We start from the raw sequence: 21,346 nt of genomic DNA on the forward strand, positions 1-21,346 counted from the left end.
CAGCAAGTCATTTGATACCGCAACATTTGCACACTTCTAGAACAGCTTCTTCAAAGACTTGCCACTGTACTAAAGGGTTCACTTGTGTACCTGAAGCAAACGTGAGTTGCTGGGTTGACAGGATCACATACTTCACAAAGGAGACTTCCAGGCTTGTTCTAACTTGCAGAGAAAAAATACAGGTGACAAATGTATACCTTCTGATGTGACTATTTCAGAAGTTCTCTGGAAGCACTTAAACAATAGCGTTCCTTCTGTGGCACAGAATATTTAAAAAATGCTGGGGAAAAAGGAAGTAAACTAGAAAACTTTTCATGGGCTCTAAGAACAAAAATGTGGGAGAGAGGAAGGGAGAAAAGTAATGGTGGTATGCAGCTGACGTGAAGTGAGGCAAAGTATTTCCCCCTCCTTAGTTTTGCAGCACTAGATCCACTGGGCAGAGTTATTTAAAAAACTGTTTTAGCATGGCGTATCATCTCTTTGGAGCTAGAGGATGATGAATGCCTTTGTGTAGGCCAGAAATGGGCTGCGTGCAACAGACCAGGGGCAGGGGGAGGAACAGAACCCTGTATCTAACTTTCTTTTATTTTGAGATATTTAATGTACAAATAAAATGGTTCCTTCTGTCTAGTGCCAAACCCAAAAGCAGTCTGGGATCATAGAAGAATCACCAGGAGAAAAGATCTGGTGCTAGCGAGATGCCATGCAGATACTTGATAGCATATACCCAATTTCCTGAACCCCAGGCATGCTTGCACTCCCGTTCACAGCAAATATGCTGCCTCGTAGCAATCTGTGCGTCACTTGCATTGCAGCTAACTGGAATTGATTCAAATTAATAATCTTTCATAAACAAAGATGCAATTAGTACTGAATATGCAAACTACTTATAAGGTTGTTTTCTCATGTCTATTGCTAAAATTAATGCTTAGATTACAGGTAAGCTCTTCCCACTTTCCATTTTAAAACAGAGATCAAACTTTGGCTTCCTGTGAAACTTTTCACTGAGGTTAAGGGCTGGAGAGGGGAAAAAATTAGTATGCTATGTCATAAAATGCAGGTAGCTATAACTTTTTTTAGAACAGTTTAGCATTATTTTACATGTAACTTGCCCAATATCTGCACTTTCTTTTTGTGTAACACATTTGCATTTTTTACATTTTAAGATCTGCAGGGGTAATGGTTTGTGAAAGGAGTAAAAAAACCTGATCTGTGACTCTTCTAAACCCTCTTGGAAGGCTTGAATTTGGAGGAGGGAGGGTAAAGAGGGAGTAAGTGCTATATACCTATGTGCAAGGAAACAGCTCTTAAAACACTTCAGCTTTTTGATGTCTATAAGATTAGATGCCCATTTTCTTAGTCTGCCTGGCTTTCATTCCTTACAGTGCCTTTTAATTTGCCAAGATTTACTTTAAGGCAAGATCAACCAATGAATGTCTTAGTACTGAAATAATCAGTCTATTGACAATTTAAAGTGTTAAGGCAAAAGGCTGTTGAGATGGTATGGTCATACTGAAATACCGTGGAGGAACCTCTCAACATACTTTTATTTTTAAAGCAGCTGAAAGACATACATGCATGCTATCAACATCTTCTCAAGTGCATTTATTCTGCTACTCCCACATAAAAAGTAGGGAGGGAGATCTTATTTAAAAACCATTACAAAGATATAACGATTGAATTCAGGTTGCCAGAGAGATCATTTAAGAAGGAAACCCACTGTCTCTCAATAATAAGATAATGCCATGGGGGATGGATTATTATATGTAAGACAATTTTGTTCCTGAGTATTGTAAATCTCAGCTGCTTTCCCTTCCAAACCCAGCACCTTGGGGTATGAGAGTTTATTGTAATTTATTCTCTACTGTGCATTCAAGCCAAATGACTTGAGTATAAGCTATCACTTAAAAGTGCATCTTGTTTTCTCAGCTCTCAGTGCTGGTAGGTTGCATAATTTCTAAGACAAAACTGAGAGGGTCTTTATAAAAAAGCAGAACATAACAGACGTATAATGAAGTTGTAGTACCCAAGTCAGATTCTTACTTCTGGGGATGACAAGTCAGAATACTGAAGTAGCCTTCTTGACGCTGCAATGCGTCCTTGTTCTCTTTACTTAAGACCTCATTTAACATCATGCCAGCGACAGACTTTTAAAGGTAAGGGTGCTCTTGAGGCCTTAAAAATAAGATTAGGTCTCGCTATCACAAACAGTAATTCAAAACACTTAAACTCTCTTGAATCCTCATAGAAGTCTGGTGTCAGAATTACTTTTAAGTAGATATTTAACAGAGCTTTTTTGTCTAGGAAGATAAACAATTTCCCACGTTGTAATTTCTTTATGATGACCTCAGAATTAATTGAGAAAAGGGGCAAGATTTTGCTGCCGCAGCCTAACCTGGTTACAGCTTGCAAGCCTTCCTGTTCTTCAGAGCACTGTGCTGTGGGAATATAGAAATGCAGTCTCCTCTTTCTCTCATGATTGGAGTCCTGCCCAGTGGCTGCAGACAAGCAATGCCTCTTTGTTCTTTTAACTTTCAACTGAACCAGGGATGCAGATCTGACAAGCAGCACTCTCATCCTGCTTCAACTGGGTCAGCTTTTTTAAGAAGGGCAAAGTGAAAATAGTTTTTCAAAATCCAAACACTGAAAAAAAGAAAACCTAAACCAAACAACAATTATCTAGTACCTGGTTACTTGCAACATTTGATGGTGTTTTCCTTTCCCCTTTAGCACACGAGTTTTTAGCTGCTGACAAAGAGCTGGAAAGATCTAGACCCTGGGCAAGAGGAAGACAATTCTGATAACCGTAGCTCCAACAATGGCCTTTACAGCAATCTCCTAGTTGAGTTCCCTTTAAGAAAGCTGGACCTGAGGGATAGGTCTCTTGTCATTCTTTCCACAGGTACTTGGAAGAGTATTTCCACTGGTTAATGAGCTATGGGATATCAGTTTAGTCTATCCACACCTGCCTTAGCAAGAAGCAGAAGGTTGTTACTATCCAGGTGAACTTTAAAACAGGGTTTTTTTCCTAAAAAAAAAAAAAAACAACAAAAAAACAACCCCCCAAAAAAAAAAAAAAACCAAACAAAAAAAACTTAGAGCACAGAAATTCTCTGAGGAAACTCATCCTTATGAAAATCTACCTATCAAGTTTGTGTGCAAAGTATCTTTTATTAGAAGAGTCTTGTAGGCAGTGCTTAATATGTGATGTGCAGGGAAGACAGACAGTAACCTACCATGCTGCTTTTTTTTTTCTCCTTTCCCCCCTTTTTTTTTAAAAATAGGATTAAACAGCCTACAACACAAGATTCTTAGAGCCATGGAAGCATGGGCTACTGAGGATAAAACATTTAATCAGTAGAGACAACACAGCTGTCAGTTCCTGGAGAAGTTAATTTTCTCTGCTACTCTGACTCTTGCTGTCCTTACAAATTTCTTTTCCAATGATTTAATCTCTCCCACCCTGAAATACCAACATTGGCTGAAACCTGAGGTCACAGTACAAGCAGCTACTTTCTTTTGTATGGAACAGTAATAAGGCTTTGATATAACTTGACTGGGAAAAAATCAGAATATTTTTAGTAAAATATTGAAGAAATAGGAATTTCACGTTCCGTTATCAACTGTTTTCCTTATTTACATGCAAGGTGCTTTCTCCACAGTTCTGGGGCAGATGAGTCTTTACAGAGGCCAGTGAATCCATGCTTATTCAGAGGCTGGGTGATCAAGAATGAATACTCAATGTATAGACAGAGAAGGATCTATCGAATTAGAGAATGCTTTTTGTGAAGATTTGTATGAAACTTGTAGTTGAAGGCTATGATATTACAAGGGAAAGAAAATGAATAAAGGGTTTTATTGGCTTCTCTCTCTTCCACCCACACAGCAAAGGAAGTGTGTGTGTATGTGTGTACATAAATAGAAAACTGAAAATAATATGCAGCTGAGCTATGACAGTGACCTGTTTCACCAAAAATTACAGTTAAACACCCAATGAGTTCTGAGAGAGGGTTTTAAGAGGATTACCACCTCAAAAAGATTACAGTAACATTGCTGGATCAATTGTCTGGTTTGAGAGCTACAAGTTGAACTTAGACAAAAGTATACCAATATGTTTTTCACTACCAAACCAGCTGAAGTAATCTGAAACTTTCAAGATTTGCCTATTTTATTATTCATGTAGTTAGTCTTATTGCACGATAAGATAGTTTGACAAATGAAAGTCCAAAAACTGGTACAACTGACACTACAATACTGGTGCACTCTGCTGCATACAGTGAGGCTAAGATTACAGAAAAAATCTGCTTTAAATGCTCCAGGGAGATAAGCCCTTTGTTCTACCATCAGAGGTACAAATATTTTATAATACACCAGCATTTGGAAAAGTTCCATTGCCACCTGCTTATGTAAAATGAGTTGTGTATGACAGAAACAGGTTCTCAGCATGTAATAATAATTACATGATTTGCTTTTACTGTTCTGGAAACCAGCCACGTCCTCCCACTAAGGAATATGGAGCATAGCCCACAGAGTATTTGCCCTGTCCTATCTCTAACATTGTTTAAGTTGGGGAAGGGAAGGAAGGAAAAGCTTAACTTTCTCCAACTGTTCATATGCTCCTGCAAGACAACAAATGCAAAGCTACAACCATATGTTAAAATGATGTCTTTAAGTCTGTTTATATTGATTTCTAGAACACATAAGGCAACCAATTTAAAAACACTTTCTCCAAGAAATTTGATCTGAATAATGAACCCAACACGATCACAGATTTAAAGCAAGTGCAGAGAGATACATGCAGGAGGTCCTTCAGAGAAGCGTCACGAGTCCCATGAGTCGTGGTTCATTTACTTTTGGTTTCTTGGTTGTGAGGCCATGTACAGTGCTACTAGACAGTAGATAGTCCCGCCTATTGTTAGAGCCATAGTGGTCCGATAAAGCAGCTTATCTGGAACTCCTCGTTTCAGGTGTACTGGTAGTCCATCTGCTTTCTGTGGGAAGTTTAAAAAGAAAACAAACAAAAAAAGAAATGAACACCCATACCAAGGCCATAAGGAACAAGCTACGTCAGATAAATTAAGAGACTTCCATGAGGGAAACATCCTAACAAACAGGCCATCTACAGTCAAATATATTATGTTTTTTCATTTAGCAAGACAAATGCAAAGGCAAGTTAATTTTATTAGCCAAAGCTGTTAAGTGCAGGCAGAAAGAATATATCTTGAAATATTTCTGAAGAGGACCTGGATGGGAAAAGTGTCACTAACAAAAGAACGTGAAAAGATATGTATAAAAAATTATTCACCGAGTCAGACTGACACATTCCAAATGCAAGTGGCATGTAAGAGAAAAGGGAATATTATATAAAGCACATTCTTTATGTTTTTAAAAAATGCTTAACTGATTTGTCTTATGAAAAGTCCTAGTATGCTTATAAATTGCATAGCTAACAAACTGGCTTTGAAAACTTTACTGTGCTCTTCTTATACTGCATTATAAACATCTTCAGTAATATTCAAATTACTATACACAGAACAGTAACGATCTGCTTTGCTCCTCCAGATCTGCTTTAAGGCATATGCTTTGGTTCCCAGACAGGAAGAGCTTCCAATAGTCAAATAATCAATAAGCAACTTCTGAAGCAAGCGAAAAGACAGACAATGTTACCAGACTTTCAACTTTCTGTATTATTCCCTTATACGAGGCATACACACCTTATACTATACTACAAGTATACAGGTTATACTGTACTTGACACTTTATTAACTAGACTTTACAAAATTTTGGTATTGTAGAATGACAGAAGTAGTTAGCCACATTAACATAAGGAAAGATATGTCCCACTCTCCAGCTTTCTTTAAGTTACTCTCAAAGTTGTCGTTACCTGAAAAAGTTTCTGTAGGTCTGGCACCTTGTTTTTACCCAAGAAAGAATCAGTTGCTGGTAAATCTGAAGCAAGTTTAGTTGTTGTCCCACAAGTCAGAGCTGGGGATTCAGTAGAAACTATTGGTTTGAGTCCCTGCATAAAGATTAAAATATCAAGGTATATAACACTTGTAAATGTACCAGTTGTCACATTAGGCAGGCACACTGCCAGTCATTATGAGGATACATTACAAAGAATATTTATCTGGTATGAAGACCTGTGACAATGAGCTAAAGACACATTGTTGGCCCACTCCTTTCTCAGCTACAACTCTGGGTCAGGGTTTAGCAAGGACAACAGAAGCCTCCTTTCTGATTGCTTCATGACATAAATTCATAGCTATCACAAGTTTTTCTGTGCTGGTACTTGGTCCAAATTGCTGCTTGTTTTTCACACATAGTCGGACTATCTAGGGCTCTGAGTAGTAGGATTAGAAGCAGGAAATGCTTGATGCTTGGGTCAAACGGGAGAGATTTCAATAAACTCTTCCTCCTGAATGCTGCAAGCAGTAGCCATAAATAGCTGGGCCTTAAATAACTTGGATGTGTAGTTTGAGGAGGAAAATAAAAGGGGTTAGGACCACTTGCTTCATACAGAAGTAGTAAGAGGTGCTCAAGGGCACTCCGGAAGCCCTCACATGGTGGCTAGCTTATGTAGGTGAAACTACACCCTGCAATTCACATACTGCTGCAACTTCCCACACCTCAGTGTACTCCCCATGAGCAGCATAACTTAATTTCCTTTCAGTTCAGAGAGTGGTACTCTATACATCTGCCATAATTAAAAACTACATAATCCTGGTCTATGGATAAGATTAAGTCCACAGTCACAGCCGTCATGAGGTGGCCTCCTTGCCTTTATTATTATAGTTAGATTTAACAGTTACGCCTGGACACATGGCAGTGATGTTTTACATTGTGGCTCCTGAAACAGCTGTAATATTTTTTTCTACCTTGCTACAGAAATTAAAAGCTTTGTACAAGTAGGTTAATGCAACAGGTTTTCATTACAAACGAAGCAGCAATTGCTCTCCATGGGTCAAGTTAAGGCTGCACTAAAATTCTGGTTTCTGTTCAAAGGACTAGTTGACGTATTTTGTATTTAAGAGAACTACCTGAACAGTATCTGGAGCTGGAAGCAGACTGGCACTCCTTTTCACTTATGCCTGCCATAGACCAGACATGTTTTTCCATATGTAAATTCTCTAAAATCTCTGCTACAACTGGCATCTTCAACAGAAAGACCATCTTTCTCAACATCCCAAAATAGCCTGTGGAATGGTTATCAGGGCTCCATCCTGAAGACATGTGTCCAGCTTCCCACTTTTCTAGTGCCTGAATGAATATTAGAATCCCTTTGTGACCTTCTTGGTTATGTTTCGAAAGGCAGCAGCCAAAACTGGATTCTCTGACACATTCAGTAACTAGCGCCTTCCTACTGAACAGGCATGCTGCCATGGTTTTAGCTAGGATGTACTTAATTTTCTGCACTGTAGCTGGTATAGTGCTGTGTTTTAGACTTAGTATGACAATAATATTGATAACATACTGATGTTTTAACTGTTGCTAGGTAGTGCTTGTACTAGTCAAGGACTATTCCAGCCTCCCATGCTCTACCAGGCGCATAAAAATGCGGGAGGGGAGGAGGCACAGCCAAGATAGCTGATCCAAACTGACCAAAGGGGTATTCTATACTGTATAATGTCATGCCCAGTATATTAACTGGGGGAAGCTGGCCGGGGGAAGCAGCGATCACGGCTCAGGGACTGGCAGCGGTGGATGGCAGGTGGTGAGCAGTTGCATCACTTGTTATTTGGGGTTTGGTTTTTTCCCCCCTCCTCCTGAGGTTTCACCTTTTTCTCTCTCATTAGTTTCCTTTTCATATTATTATTATTGTTTTATTTTAATTATTAACCTGTTCTTATCTCAACCCACGAGTTTTCTTTCTTTGGTCCTTCCGATTCTCTCCCCCATTCCACAGCGGTGGGGGGAGTGAGGGCGCCGCTGCGTGGTGTTTAGTTGCTGCTTAGGGCTAAACCACACCACTTGCACAGAAGGAAAGTACTGAATTATTTAAGACTAAGCAATTCTGGTCACACCAGTAAGAAAGAAGCATCTAAGAAACTATTATTAGCCAGGGGAAGTTACTGACTATATATTCAAGGCTAAGTACCAGCTATGCCAAAATACTTGAAGAAAGCAGTTTTGAACCAGTATTTTTGTCTGTAAGAACTTTAAGTACTTTACTAGATTTGTCCTTAAAAGGTTGGTGATTTGTTAGAAAGAACTATAGAACAGATGTTTATGCCAAATGTGCAGGTGACTTTTTCTCCAAAATTGTTCTTGCCTTCTTGATTTTTAGTATCACAGCAATGTGAATCTTTCATCTTCCTTTAAGTTTCCGCTTCTGAATCTCACTTTTGCCTTTCTGAGGGCCCAACCTTTGCAGGAGCAGTCTTTGAGATCTCTTCCACACTTACTAGATCATTGCAATTCCTGTTGTTGTGATCATGTCTACTTTATTTCATGAGCTATCTGTAGTGTATAGAAGCTGGAAATACCGAGAATTGGAGTAAGCTGCAAACTACTTCAAACAGTTCCATAAAGATACTTCTTTCATCATTCCTAAACTCAGATAGGGGGCTTAAAAATGTGACTAGCAACCCCTACTATTTGCTATTAGTGCTAAAACCGCTCCCTCTACAGGATACCACCTGGATGTGAGACACACTCTACAGATTACTATTAGAACAGTGAAATCAGTCTTGTTAACAACTGTAAGTTATCACTTTTTCAGGCTTTAGAAATACATTCCTATTCCGATAGTTACAAGATCCCTCTCTGTTGGAGCAACAGGTGGTTCAAACCTGACTCATGTGACTAACTTCATCATGAAATCAAATGAAACCATTTTAGAAAATTAATATAATTATCAGTGTACTGCTGTAATTGACTTCCAAAGCAGCATGATACCAGTTAAGAACATCACATAGCAATTTAAATAAAAATCATAGATAATGGTCATTGGCTTCAGGAAGGAGGAGTACAACAAAAGCATTCTGCAGGAGACAGACTGTTCAGTTTGCCTACCACAGACACTGAATTAATCAGGGTCCCTCACCCCAACATAAAATTCCACTTGAATTCCATCCATGAGTGAATCTTGTGGTCAGCTCCAACCAAGCTTACCTAACTAGTGTAACTGTGTGGCTGTTCCAGCTGGGTACTTGTCTGTGTTCAGTGAGAGAAAGTGGCAAGTGCTTTATCTCATACTCAGCTGCTTGCTAAGCTTAGTGTAGCTGAAGAGAAATCCTCAGCATTACACATACAAATTTCAGCCCAGATGATTTTTTATGCATGTCATTAAGACACCTTAAATGACCCTTAATTGTCACTTATATTTAACAGGACTAAAGCTGCAGGTTTATTTCATAACATTAGTGTCCCACTACACTCAAGATAGTACTGAGGAATTAATGCCTCTACACATTTGACCTATGCGTTGTAAGAAAATGTTTCACATTGGTAATTCCTCTTTTGATACTAAGGTGTTAATCTTCTATTAACATTAACAGGAATTTGTTCCAATTCTTGGACAAAGTACAGCAGGTGTACTTGTGCAGAAGAGTCAACATCAGCCGATTCCATCAGCACACTACAGCAATGACTTTGTCAAATGCTGAATTTCACAATGAAAGGTAGCTAATCCAAAAACAAACACAAAATTCTCTGCTTAGCCCTCTGTAAAGTGTGTTTTTGTGTCACAGGTCTGAAAGTCTTAGGACCTTCAATCTGTTGGTTGGCCAACATGCTCAAAGTTAGAACAAACTTATGCCTTGCTTGCATGAACTCCCAAGTTGGATCTACATTTTCCTGACAGCACAGAAGAGTTAAAGATTTGAGCACAGTTTAATGGAGCTAGCACCATACTTAAGTTTTTAAATGTTAGGGGGATTGCTCAAACAGATCAGAGAATGAGAAAGTAGAAAAAACTGAGGTAAAGACCAAAATGAAAAGGGGAAACGGGAAAGAAAGGTAAGGTTAGAATTATTATTTCAGCACATGCATTGAAATAACTTTTATGAACTTGCTGAACCTAGACACTTCTAACCTAAATAGCAGGTCCTTCATAGTAGAACGTACCTCACTATAAGAGGTTAAATATATTTACCACTAACACAAGGATGCTTTGAGGTAGGATCACTTGAGGCTTTGTATTGGGATGGCACACTTAAGTAAAAGTGATTTTGTGTACATTTTAAGTATCATATACAGCACAAAAAGCTAACCATTATAGTTTCTCAATGAACTCCAAGCAATTTGTAACAGCTAAAATCAAAATATCTGTGGTTCATGAGGGTTTGAAATAGCAACAAGCAAAATATGTTTTATCAAGTGAAGATATGGTAGTATGACTAAATTTCTACTAGGATCATGGTCAGCCTTGAAGAATTAGGGAAAAGTTCATATAGCTGTCTTCACCTGATGGCATCTGAAACTGGTCCCACTACTTGTACTTTAAACATAAGCCAAATCTTTGAATTAACAGTTTTTATTGTATTTGTAATGGTTATGGCAGTCATTATCCTCCCAAATATGAGCAGTAGTTTTTAACCCATTTGATTCCTCACCTGCACTAGCTGAGAAGGTTCCCATTTATTCACACAGGCTAAATTGTTCATACTACTGTACGTAACTTTGTTAAAGGCAAAATTAAATCTAAGGAATACTAAGACTGAGATGGAAAGAACAATACAGGTTTCAAACTAAGTTGTTGGTGGGTTTTTTTGGTTAGTATAAGCTGCTAGTTATGTTACTGTCAGCAGAAGAATTTCTGAAATAAGTTTCGAAGGATATTTTGCAAGCCCACAATAAGCTTAAACGTGCATCAGAATGTAACAGTACAGGATAGAGTGAACTATTATACTGCCTATTTGACCAAGCAGAATTTGAATCACTGGATGTCTTAATTTTTTCCAGAAACATCAAGATAAACGGAAGCATAAAAAGCAAACCATTTACACGCTGAGCTATGGCTTTATTAAATACAGTAATGAAATCAACAGGAAAAAGATTTACTTTGTTTTGGATTTAACATATACTTACTCACATGATTCCTTTCCTGTTTTAATATCTATTGCAAAAAATTTTCAGACTGATGTGTCTGAATGCATCACCTGGGAGTAAAAACTTAAACTTAAAAAAAAAATAAAAACAAACTACCAAAAAGCTGGCCTAAGAACACCATAAAAAGGGATTGAAGATAACTTTTTAAACTGTAGCCATTCTATTGTGTAGCACATCCGTGTGCCACAGTTGAGGACTGAGCTGTGTGAATGGCAAGCCAGATACAAAAGACAGTGTTTCTTTCATCAATATGAAAAAACCCCACATTTGTAAAGCGAGACAATATTCATAAGACTTATGTAAAATGCTCCTGCTTGGATACAATCTCATATTCTCAACTATATTCTCTCAAAAATTAAGTTTCAACGTTTCAGTGATGACAATGAAATGAAATATAATGCCCGATGATGACCTAAAAAGAAATTATTACCATGTTCTAGAAAAGTGTTTCTATTTCCTGGACATTCTCTTTCCTGCCTTGCAGAGCACTGCAGTAAGATCTATCTAGACTTTTTTTTTCCCTATCTGCAATGATACCTATTTGTGGAGCTAGTTTTGCATAGACCCTTTATGAACCAATTTTGATATACAACACTAGAGCATTTTAATCTATAAGATGTCAAGATTTCAGAATTTATTATGTCTTTATCTAGTGCTATGATATTCATACATACCTAATATTCATTAACAGACCAGAATGTGGGATACTAGAGAATTCTGCATTCCCTTATCTTGCTTCTGCCTTTTCAATCCCTAAAAAATAAAGATGTACTTAAAATGGAATGACTGTTATAATGTGATGGAGCCTGCTGAACAGAAAGGTAAGCAGTACTCTACAACCTGCGCTCCAGAAGCCAGGAGCGTTGTCTTTAGGATAACTTTATTCCAGGTGGTTATCAGAGCTTTCTGTATTTCTGTGTTGGGGCTTTTCTCTTAGGATCCTAAAAAGGATGCATTACTTGCAGAAAAATAGTTACAAAGACCTAGAGGCTAAGACATAATGCTCTAAACTCTACTCTTCCAGAAAGGAGGTACTTTACTGCTTGGGCTTGAAGCCCTTCCAACCCATACCACAATGGTAACCCTAGCCTTTGCTTTCCTCTACGCAAATGAAGTGTGAGTTAATGTTTATTCTGTGAATATAACTTTGTGTAGAAGAGGTAAGAAGTGCCCCAAACACTGAAATAGTGGCAAGAGTGTTTTCTAGCACAGGCGCCTGTTGGACATACTCTTAATGAACAGACATTCTTCTAGACTTTAACATATTATTTATTCCACTGTCTTCCCTGTGTCCTGCACCCTTGCTCCCCAATAGCTACCCAGGAAGCCTTCCAAAGAGCGATGGGCAAAGAGGAGGATAAAAAAATCTTATTGTGCCACAAAGTGCCATATCAGGAAGTCACTGGTACCTGAATGTTAACTTAAGATCAGCATTCAGGATGGTTAAGGTAATGATCATTCATGTAACTCAGGATGGAAGGGCCCTCTACAGCTCTTTAGTCCAAATTGCGGTGAGACCAGGTTGCTGTGGGTTTTGCCTGGTCTGGCCTTGAAAGCCTCCAAGGACGGAGACTGCATAACATCCCTAGGGACCCACTCCCCTGCCTGACCGTTCTCACATTGAAAACATCTTTCCTTATGTCCAGTTTGAACCCTTCCTGCTGCAGTTTATGCCTGTCATCTTTTGCCCTCCCACAATGCACCATTGGGCATAGCCTGGCTCCACTGTCTTGATAACCTGTAGGTGCTGGCTGGACAGGGGGGCTGGTATCTGCCCCCCTCCTCCCTACACCTTCTCTTCTCCAGGTAGAAGCAGCCCCGTTTCCTCACCCCCTCCTCAAAGGGCAAGTGCTCCGTCCCCCTGACCATCTTGGTGACCTCTGCTCAACTTGCTCCAGTTGATTAAGAACATTCTGATACTGGGGGGCCCACAAGGGGATGCAGTACATAGATGTGATCCAGTGAGTGCTGAGTAGAGGGAGATCATCACTTTCCTTCATCTACTGGCTACACACGTGGTGAATCAGCCCAGGATGCTGTTGGCCTCCTTTACAGGTAGGACACGCTGCTGGCTCACAACCAGCTTGCTGTCTGCTAGTACCTCCAGGGTCTCTACCACGGCACTGCTCCCACCAGCCTGTCAGTTCCCAGCTCATATCCCTGCCAGGAGCTCTTCCTTCCCACATGCACAACTTTGTCTTTTTTCCTCATGGAAGTTCATAGTGTTCCTGTCGGCTCATTCCTCCACTCTAGACAGGTCCCTCTGAATGGCAGCTCTACTTCAAACATTTTGGAGCCACTGCCTTAATGGCTTCTGCAAACCTTACAAGAGTGCACTCTATTGCCTGCTCCAGGTAATTGATAAAGTCCTGCAGTAACCTGCAGTATTCCACTTGTTATGAGCATCTCAGCAGAGTATGACCCATTAACCACTATGCTAAGCCTGATCATATGGTTCTCTTAACCTTTCTAATTGTCCATCTCAACTACAACATCTCAGCTTTGAAAGAAATCAAAATTAAAAGGCCTGTAGTTGGTCTGGGCCCCTTGAAACAATTTGAGATTTTACAGAAGCTTAATACAATACTCTTGCTTGCAGAAGATGACTGGATTTTCCAAGTGAAACTTGCATAGTCAAGGATATCCAGGAAAGCAGAACTAGGTTGCTAACAGAATTAGACTACGAAAGAATGAAGCAGTTATCTGTGTATCACAACAATACATATTAGTCTACAAGAATATAGTCTTTGTTACCTTTTATTAATGCATTTATCAGGAAAAAGGTAAACCATAACTTTGATTTCAATTCTGTGTGTACACAGGGTTTTCTTTTTTTTTCTTTCTTTCTTAAAACCTCAAGTCATATCAGATATGTTTGCTCTCTGAAGGCAGTTATTTGGAAGGACAACTTTTTAATAATTATTCCTCTGATCCTTAACCACCAGGCTGGGGGTTTTATTACTACACTGTAAGAACTTAAGTTTTTCAAACTTTATTCAGAAACTTAATGCTGCATAGCAACCATGCTGCATTTGTCCCATGATTACAGATCTTCCTACTGTTACTTGGGAATCTATGCTGATGTACAAAAAAAGAAAACAAGGTCTGTGATTTCTTTTCACTAATATGCAACTCCTTAATGTCTTGAAATAGCTGATGTGATCAGGATCCACTCTCCCCTCCCTCAGCTCCCCTCCACTCCCACAGGATTAACCATATACTTTAAAGTGTGGACAGCATAAGCCTATTTAATGCAACCTTTAACCTGTATACACTCAGTAAATATGTCAGCATCATACAGAGGAAAAGCTGTTTGTCATTTTGCTTTAAACGAACTTCTGTGGATGTGTGTTGTCTCTAGTAAGAGTTTTAATGCTTTCAGTAATTAGTTTTTCTGCATGCACAGACACAAGCGGGGGACTAGTTGCACTCCTGTCCGCATTTGCTAGCTGCGATTTTAAACCACCACCAGCCACCGTTCTAGCTCAGGGGCAGTCCTACAGGATGAGAGCGCGTTAGCTTCTTGCAGTAACGCCCGACACATCCCAAAGCGGGACCAGGAGGTGCGCTGTGGAACCAGGCGTCTCGCCTTGCCCGAGGTGACACGACAGGTCAGCGTCGCCCGCGTGCGCACCGGGGGTGGGGCGCGGAAGATCCCTTCCCCAGAGAGAGAAGCGCCAGCAGGCCCCGAAGGCCCTGCCGGGAAGGCCCGGGCCGGCAGGTCAGGCGGCAACCGCCGCAGCAGTAGCCGAGTGCTCTCCGCCCGGGAGCGCGCACTCGCTCGGCAACTCCAGCTCCCCGCCGCCACCGCGCGGGACTCGGCCCAAGCCCCGCCGCGGGCTTCCCCCGGCGGCCAGAGCCCCCGAGCCCCGCCGGGGTCGGCGGGCGAGGAAGAGGACGGCGAAGGTCACGGCCGCGGGGACGTCCGAGGGGTGGGGGCGACGGCCCGGTTACCTGGGGGTTGTAGGCGGCGGAGGCCGCAGCCCCGACCAGCCGCTGCGTGAAGCCGTTGAACTTGTAGTACATGGTGGGGGCCACCGGCACGCGCTGCCCACCGGCTGCGGCGCCTGGCGCGGGAGGACCCCAACCGGCTCTTTGCCACGCCCTAACGCGCAAGGGCCCGCCGGCTCGCGGAACCCCGGCCACGAGCGCCTGGGGGGCGATGAGGACGGGAAGCCGCCAAGGGAACGGGGTAGCAAAAAAAACCCGGCGAAATACATAAGTCGTTACTAAAGCAGCGGGAGCGCCTCTCTCCCTCAAACGCCTACCGCTCTCAAAGTAACGCTGGCAGTAATTTTCAATCAGGCAACGGGCCGGGCCCCTAAGAGGGGGGCCGAGCTGTAGTGCGCGTGCGGAGCACTGCCCGCCGAAGGGAAACGGTCGCGGGATGCGGGCTTGCGGCGGGGGGCGGAGTGGGTCGAGGGGCAGGGCTGGCACCAGCCAATCAGCGAGAGCGGAAGTTGAGGCCCCGTCCCCAGAGGGAGGGAGGAGTGCGAGGGGAGGGGCCGCGGCGGTGCGGGAGGAGGGCGCGCGCGGGTGAAATCCGCCCCCGCCTCGGGCCGCCGCGGAGGTACCGCCGGGGGCGTAGGGTGTCCAGGGTTTGGTGGCGGCTGGCTCTGAAGTGTTTGTTCTCAGATGGGGGCTAAGGAAGGACAGGGGCGGTTTTGTCTGCTGGAGCTTACTCTCTGTGCCTCCCCTCTATCCAGTGATTCTCTTCTCTCCTGCTGTCTCTCGAGAACATCTGAAATCTCTGTTTCATAAGATAAGACTTTCATTAAATGAAATCAGCATCATGAGCTAGGGGAATGTGATATGATGCTGCTGGTGGTGTGAATTTCATCTTCCTGAGCAGCCTAGCAGCCCAAAGGCTGAAGGTACAACACCGTAGGGTTTAGCTCCAGGGCCTGTGGGTGTTGAGTGGTGATTTGGCTTCTGTATGTGCCTTGGGTCACGGACAGGTGCCAACTGAGGTATTGTAAAGCTGTTAATAATCCTGCTGTTATCAGAGTCTGACAGTGCAAATTCATAATGTGAGTTCACCCTATGAATTGCCTACTGTTGGTTCAGACTAAACTTACGGAGGCCTTAGTAAAAAAAGGATCATTTGTTGGTAATGTTTAATCATTGACCCGCACCAGTTAAAGTATTGCCTATTAGGAGTGCCACATACAGTTTTGCAGATATGCTTCCTATAAAAAATATCTGTGGTCATGCGCTAAGTGAAAACTTAAAATATGCTCTGCTTGTAAACTGGGGGAAGATCTAATCATAAAAGATGTTTTAGAAGGTAAAACACCCATATGAAAATATCAATGATGTGATTTCTTTACCAGCCCGTGTAATGCCTTTACTTAGTTTTTAGAATTGGAGTTTGGTGGCAGCAAAAGGGAGCCTTGCGCCTTCTTGGATTTATCCCCTTCTGAACAGGCATGTCCTATACAGCATAACCACTGCTCAGTAACGAGGAAAGCCCCTCTGAGCCCTGTGTGTCCATTTATTTGTGAGAGCAGGGCTATGAACCAGAAGCGTAGGTCCTTGCTGCACCAGCTCTTATCTGTGCCTGTTGCCCTGGAGGCAGGATTTCTTCTTGATGAGACTTCAATTCCACAAACCGTGTCTCTGCTGTCCTCTCATAGAGAGAACCAGCTGGATGCTCCATACATGATACCCTGAGCTGATGTTCTGATGCTGTGCTAGGAACATTAACTGGAGAGGCTATGTTATTTGCTCAGTAAGTAGGAAATTTATGGAAATATTTTGTAAATGTTACAGGAAGAATTGTGAAATCCCTGTAGCTTTCAAGACTAGGCAGGATTAATGGACTGGAACATGTGCTGCATAATTTATGGTAAAAAAGAATTTGCTGATCAGGATTCTACTTATTTTTCAGAAAACTAAACTAGACGTTATGTTTGATCACAAATCTGCCTGTAATGGAGCAGAAGACCCTGAAGATGGGGTATGCATATTCTTTTAGAGTGGAATGCTGTGAATCATGGCTAGGTGATTCTGTGATTCTGTTTGTGTGGTAAGAGTCTAGACCTATTGAATGCATGGGATCTGACTTGTATTATAACTACTCTGGAACCTTCCCTGGGCATATCTGTCTGCAGATGCACTATAGTTCCTCCTGTCCAGCTATTTCATTATTTGCCATAAAAAAATAGGTGTGCCTGGTAAGCTCACTTACTAAGGCTGTTTTATATCTTGCTCTTCTACCTTTCTTTCCAATATTAATACATGCTATAATCCCAGAGGAGCACAGGTTTTGTGGCAGGTCACAGATGGAGATAATGCCATTGTATAACTAGTTCTTGCTGCACTGATGCTTTTGAGTCAAGTTCTTTAAAAGTCATTCAATATTGACTGACAGCTGCAGAAAGGAAAGGTGCGTGTCCTGGAGCTCCGAGGAGGCTGTGAAAAATGTACAAATTTATCCCCTTTTTCAGTTAATCAGTTTAAGTCATGATGCTTAAAAGTAAGCTCTGAAACTTTGCTGCTGCAAGCTGTTGAAACAAAACCTAGGTGCTGTCTCTCTTGTTTTAGCTCACAAAATTGAAGATGGGGGAATTGTTTACCTTGCAAGAGACGCATGGACGATGATGTGAATAAAATTAGTTACAAATGAAGGTTCTGCTGTTGTTCTTGTAACGCATGAGCATGGGAACATTCCATGAAAAGGAAAGTAAAATCAGAATAGCATAAAGTCTTTCCTTTAAAGGAAGAAACTTAGTTTTGCCTTTGGCTTTTGGTCCATCTTTTGCTTTAGTCTCTAGACTTTTGCCAAGACTGCTTTGCTTATCAGACTTTCTGACACAGTGGATAATTAGACTGTAAAACTTACTGCCATAGGAAGTAACTGGGGCAAAATGAGGCCGCCCACCCTAGCAAAGTTCAAAGAAAGAGTGGGCATCTTTGTGGACCATGAAACAATGTACAGTTAATGTAAACAAAGCATCCCGGAATGAAAATACTTTCTGCATTGGACTCTAACTAGACACTGAGACGAATAATTCATGGGGACTGGGAGGTCTACATCTGGTCAGTTAGGGATTTTATATCTTCATCTGCAGTGTGGTACTGGCAGAAGTTAAAGACAATACTATCCTACAGGCTACACTGTAGTTTATTCCATTTTTTCCAGATTTTTAAGGTAACTGATTTGATACATGCAAGTTTGTTTGTCATGGCTCGTTCCTGGAATAGCACTAAGATTATGCTTCAAGAGGAGCAGATTTCTGGGAGTGAATGAAAGAAGCAGATTACCTTGAGTTTATTCTGCTTTTTTGTTGTTGTTGTGTTTTTTGTGTATTTATTTTCTTTTTGAGGATAAAATAAATAAAAAACAAGAACTTATTCTGTTGCTCAATGAACGAAACCTTCATATGCTGTTCATTATTTCAGCACAGATGTCTATAACCCAAATTCTGTGAATCTGCCCATGCAGCTCTGTTCTTGAATTACTGAGAACAACTATGTGGGTGGATTTAGAACATGAAATTGCCGTGTGCGCTTATGTTTTGTTTATGCAGTACTCATTTTTAAGAGTACTAGATTGGATCTGCTTAATATTTGTTTTGTGTGTGTGTGTGTGTGTATACATAACATATACAAATCCCCAAACTAGATGATCACCAAGCATAAGCTCTATTAATGCAAGAGACTGTGACATTGTAAATGTCTTCCATTTGAATCATGTTATCAACTGAAAGAAATAAATTAAGTCTATGCACAGAATAAGGCGGTAGTTACTTCTAAAACCTGTTCCTGAATTTATTGGTGCTTTATTGCCCATATGTACTGAATACAGCACAGATGACTCTTGGAAATAGACTACTATTGTCAAATAAGAGATTTCATTTTGATAGACTTAACAAGAATGAAAATGAACAATAGTTTTTAATTTGGAAACTTTTCATATAGTTACAATATTAATATAAATTTAACTGAAGTTTTTACTGTGTCTCTTTCTCATAACAAAATTCGTTTTTTCTGAGGGAGATAGGATTAAAGAAGCAGCCATTTATATCTTCTCTGTGAATTTAGAAATAATTTCATAGTTCACTTCTGTTTCATGGGCACTTTGTCTTGACATAAGGCTTCTACAGGTGAAATACCTGAAAGCAATAGTCACTTAATAGCAATAGCAATTTTGGTAATAAGGGCATTGTGTTGACTGCAGTATAATCGGGATCAGGAATCTTTTTAAAGGTGCTGAATTTTATTTGGGTGTATCTACCTCTTGTTACACACGTATAGTATTCTTTCCAGGTTCTCAGGCAGAACTTGTCACAGAAAGTAAAATAAGGAACTGAAAACTTTATGATATTGTAAGGCCTAATGATTGAATAATGCTTCTGGGGCAATAAGTTATGCTTTCTATAGACCCTTTCTCTGCAGTTATGTGTTACCTGTATGAAAGCAGAATGAAAATTGTGAAAGCAATGGTTTATTCCAGGTTAGCAATGAAGCATTCTTTTATCCTCCAGTCCCCAGATGTGAAAAGCATTATATGAACCTACAGTAAATATTGCTTTCGTTACTTTTCAGCTTTGTTGTCTTTGCTTTTTTCCCCTTTATTTTGAGGGTTGCAGAAGCAAAGGTAAATTTTTCATCTGATTGAGACATCAGTGTTTGCTCTCAGTAAAATAATGATTACCTAAAAGCCCTGCTCAGTCTACTTTTGAGAAAGTAATCTTGAAATCCCCAGCCCTTATCTCTACGGCTTGTAACACTTCCCACTTTTGAAGTGCTGTACTAGAAGGTTGGATACTTTGCCTCTTGCTGCTGACTTTGATATGGACAACCATAGCTCGAAGTTTCTGTCTGCATGCTTTCTGCTGCAACATATTTTTCCCTTTACAGCCAGAAGGGAAATCTCATGCTGGCAGTACTTTATTCTTCCTGAACTTTTCCTTCAAACATTATACAGGTAGTGAAATAGCTTCCTAAATAAAGTGGGCAGTATCTCTGGACATCAAGAGGTAAAATGCATCTGCAAGGTTTTCTGTTTTCACACGGCTGCCACAGTCTTCCATCACGGCTTCCTTCGCCTTCCCTAGGCTATGAGTGTTTCTCTCTCCAACAGTCAACAGCCCACAGCAAGAGTTTATTTTTTCTCAGATATGTTGTAGATACTGGGAGGATGATGCATTGTCCTTGTATTTCATTTCTTCTTTCAGCCTTTTCGTATACAAATCCACAGACTGAAGTCCAGACAGCCACATCCTTAGTGCAGTATTGTAACAAACTTCCCTGCATAAGGCAAGATTTATAGACAAAACAACCAAAACAAAACCCAGCCCTCTGCACTTGTGTTAGAGGAAATGTTCTGCACATTTGTATAGTATGAAGCAGATAGTAGGGTATCGTGATGGGCTGAGCGAAGATCCCATGCACTGTTTCTCAGTATTAACAACTAAAATCCAGTTGTTTTGGAAATGCACAGGGCAATTTATGCCAGGTGGCTTGGCCTGAATACATAAATCTGTTGCTTTTTTGGTCCAGTGCCCACTTATTAGTCACTCATACTTAATTTTAGTTATTATCAGTCACATTTCAGAACATTCTATACAGCTATGTTTGGGCTTAATCCGCCCTTTCCCAGGAGTGACATTGCTCTGTATCTGCTTTAACAGTTCCTTGGAGAAGGCAATAATCAATGAACATGCAGGGTTGCCAACACCAGCTGTTCAAAAATCATAAGCTTTGGTTTAAAAATTTGTCAGTTTATTAATGTTTTAGCACGTGATCATGTTCTACCACTTCTCTCTCGCACCTCAGGATCTAAGGAACATGAATAGAGAAAAGCCTCATTTCACATGATGAGTTTTTGTGATGACTATCATAAGTAATAAATTTCAAAAGTTGGCAACTTCAGGATTGTAATTTCCTGATGAAGATATAAACTGGTTGTTAGAGCTCCACCCTCAACACAGTGCAAAATGACCTATAGGTAAATACTGAGACACTTCTGTTTGGTACTGTGCATTGAATCCATGCTATTCCAGACAAAGAAACAAGAATAACAGCAATTCTTCCACCAGAGGATGACTGTTTACTAATAACTCGTATGGTGGTGCTATCAAGTAGCAGTACTTTACATCTAAGCATCCTTTTGAGAGCGCTAGAAATGCCTTATAAAATCTTTTAGTTGTGTTTTAGCTAAGGATATGTCTAGGATGCGAAGCCAAAGAGTTACCTGCCAGTTTGCCCCTGGACACAGTTTTCTACAGGAAGGAAACTACTGTGGCCTTTGGCTGAGTCTCTAGACTGAGTGAATAGGAAGCCAGGA

The 21,346-nt window shown here is 40.8% G+C and overlaps 1 protein-coding gene across 2 annotated transcripts; it reads right to left on the reverse strand.

The window, feature by feature from the left end:
• Positions 1–4,652: 4,652 nt before the first annotated feature.
• Positions 4,653–15,425, reverse strand: COX7A2L (cytochrome c oxidase subunit 7A2 like). Of its 2 annotated transcripts, XM_075089021.1 has the most exons (3): positions 15,007–15,425; positions 5,885–6,019; positions 4,653–4,991 (listed from the first exon to the last, which is right to left on the reverse strand). In XM_075089021.1, the coding sequence occupies exons 1-3, from the start codon at positions 15,076–15,078 to the stop codon at positions 4,848–4,850; spliced, it is 351 nt and encodes a 116-aa protein (XP_074945122.1). In that variant the 5' UTR covers positions 15,079–15,425; the 3' UTR covers positions 4,653–4,847. The 2 variants fall into 2 exon arrangements, with proteins under 2 accessions (XP_074945122.1, XP_074945121.1); XM_075089020.1 differs by lacking the exon at positions 5,885–6,019 and having other exon boundaries at positions 15,007–15,175.
• Between the last annotated feature and the right edge of the window lie 5,921 nt (positions 15,426–21,346).

The sequence above is a fragment of the Phalacrocorax aristotelis genome, chromosome 3, assembly GCF_949628215.1.
Source record: "Phalacrocorax aristotelis chromosome 3, bGulAri2.1, whole genome shotgun sequence".
NCBI lineage: Eukaryota > Metazoa > Chordata > Aves > Suliformes > Phalacrocoracidae > Phalacrocorax > Phalacrocorax aristotelis.

Coding starts and splice junctions, on each gene's coding strand:
- COX7A2L (XM_075089021.1), bottom strand. CDS start 15,078: ATGTACTACAAGTTCAACGGCTTCACGCAGCGGCTGGTCGGGGCTGCG. Junction 6,020..15,006: donor CCGCCGCCTACAACCCCCAG/GTAACCGGGCCG, acceptor ATCTTTATGCAG/GGACTCAAACCAATAGTTTC. Junction 4,992..5,884: donor ACCTACAGAAACTTTTTCAG/GTAACGACAACT, acceptor AACTTCCCACAG/AAAGCAGATGGACTACCAGT.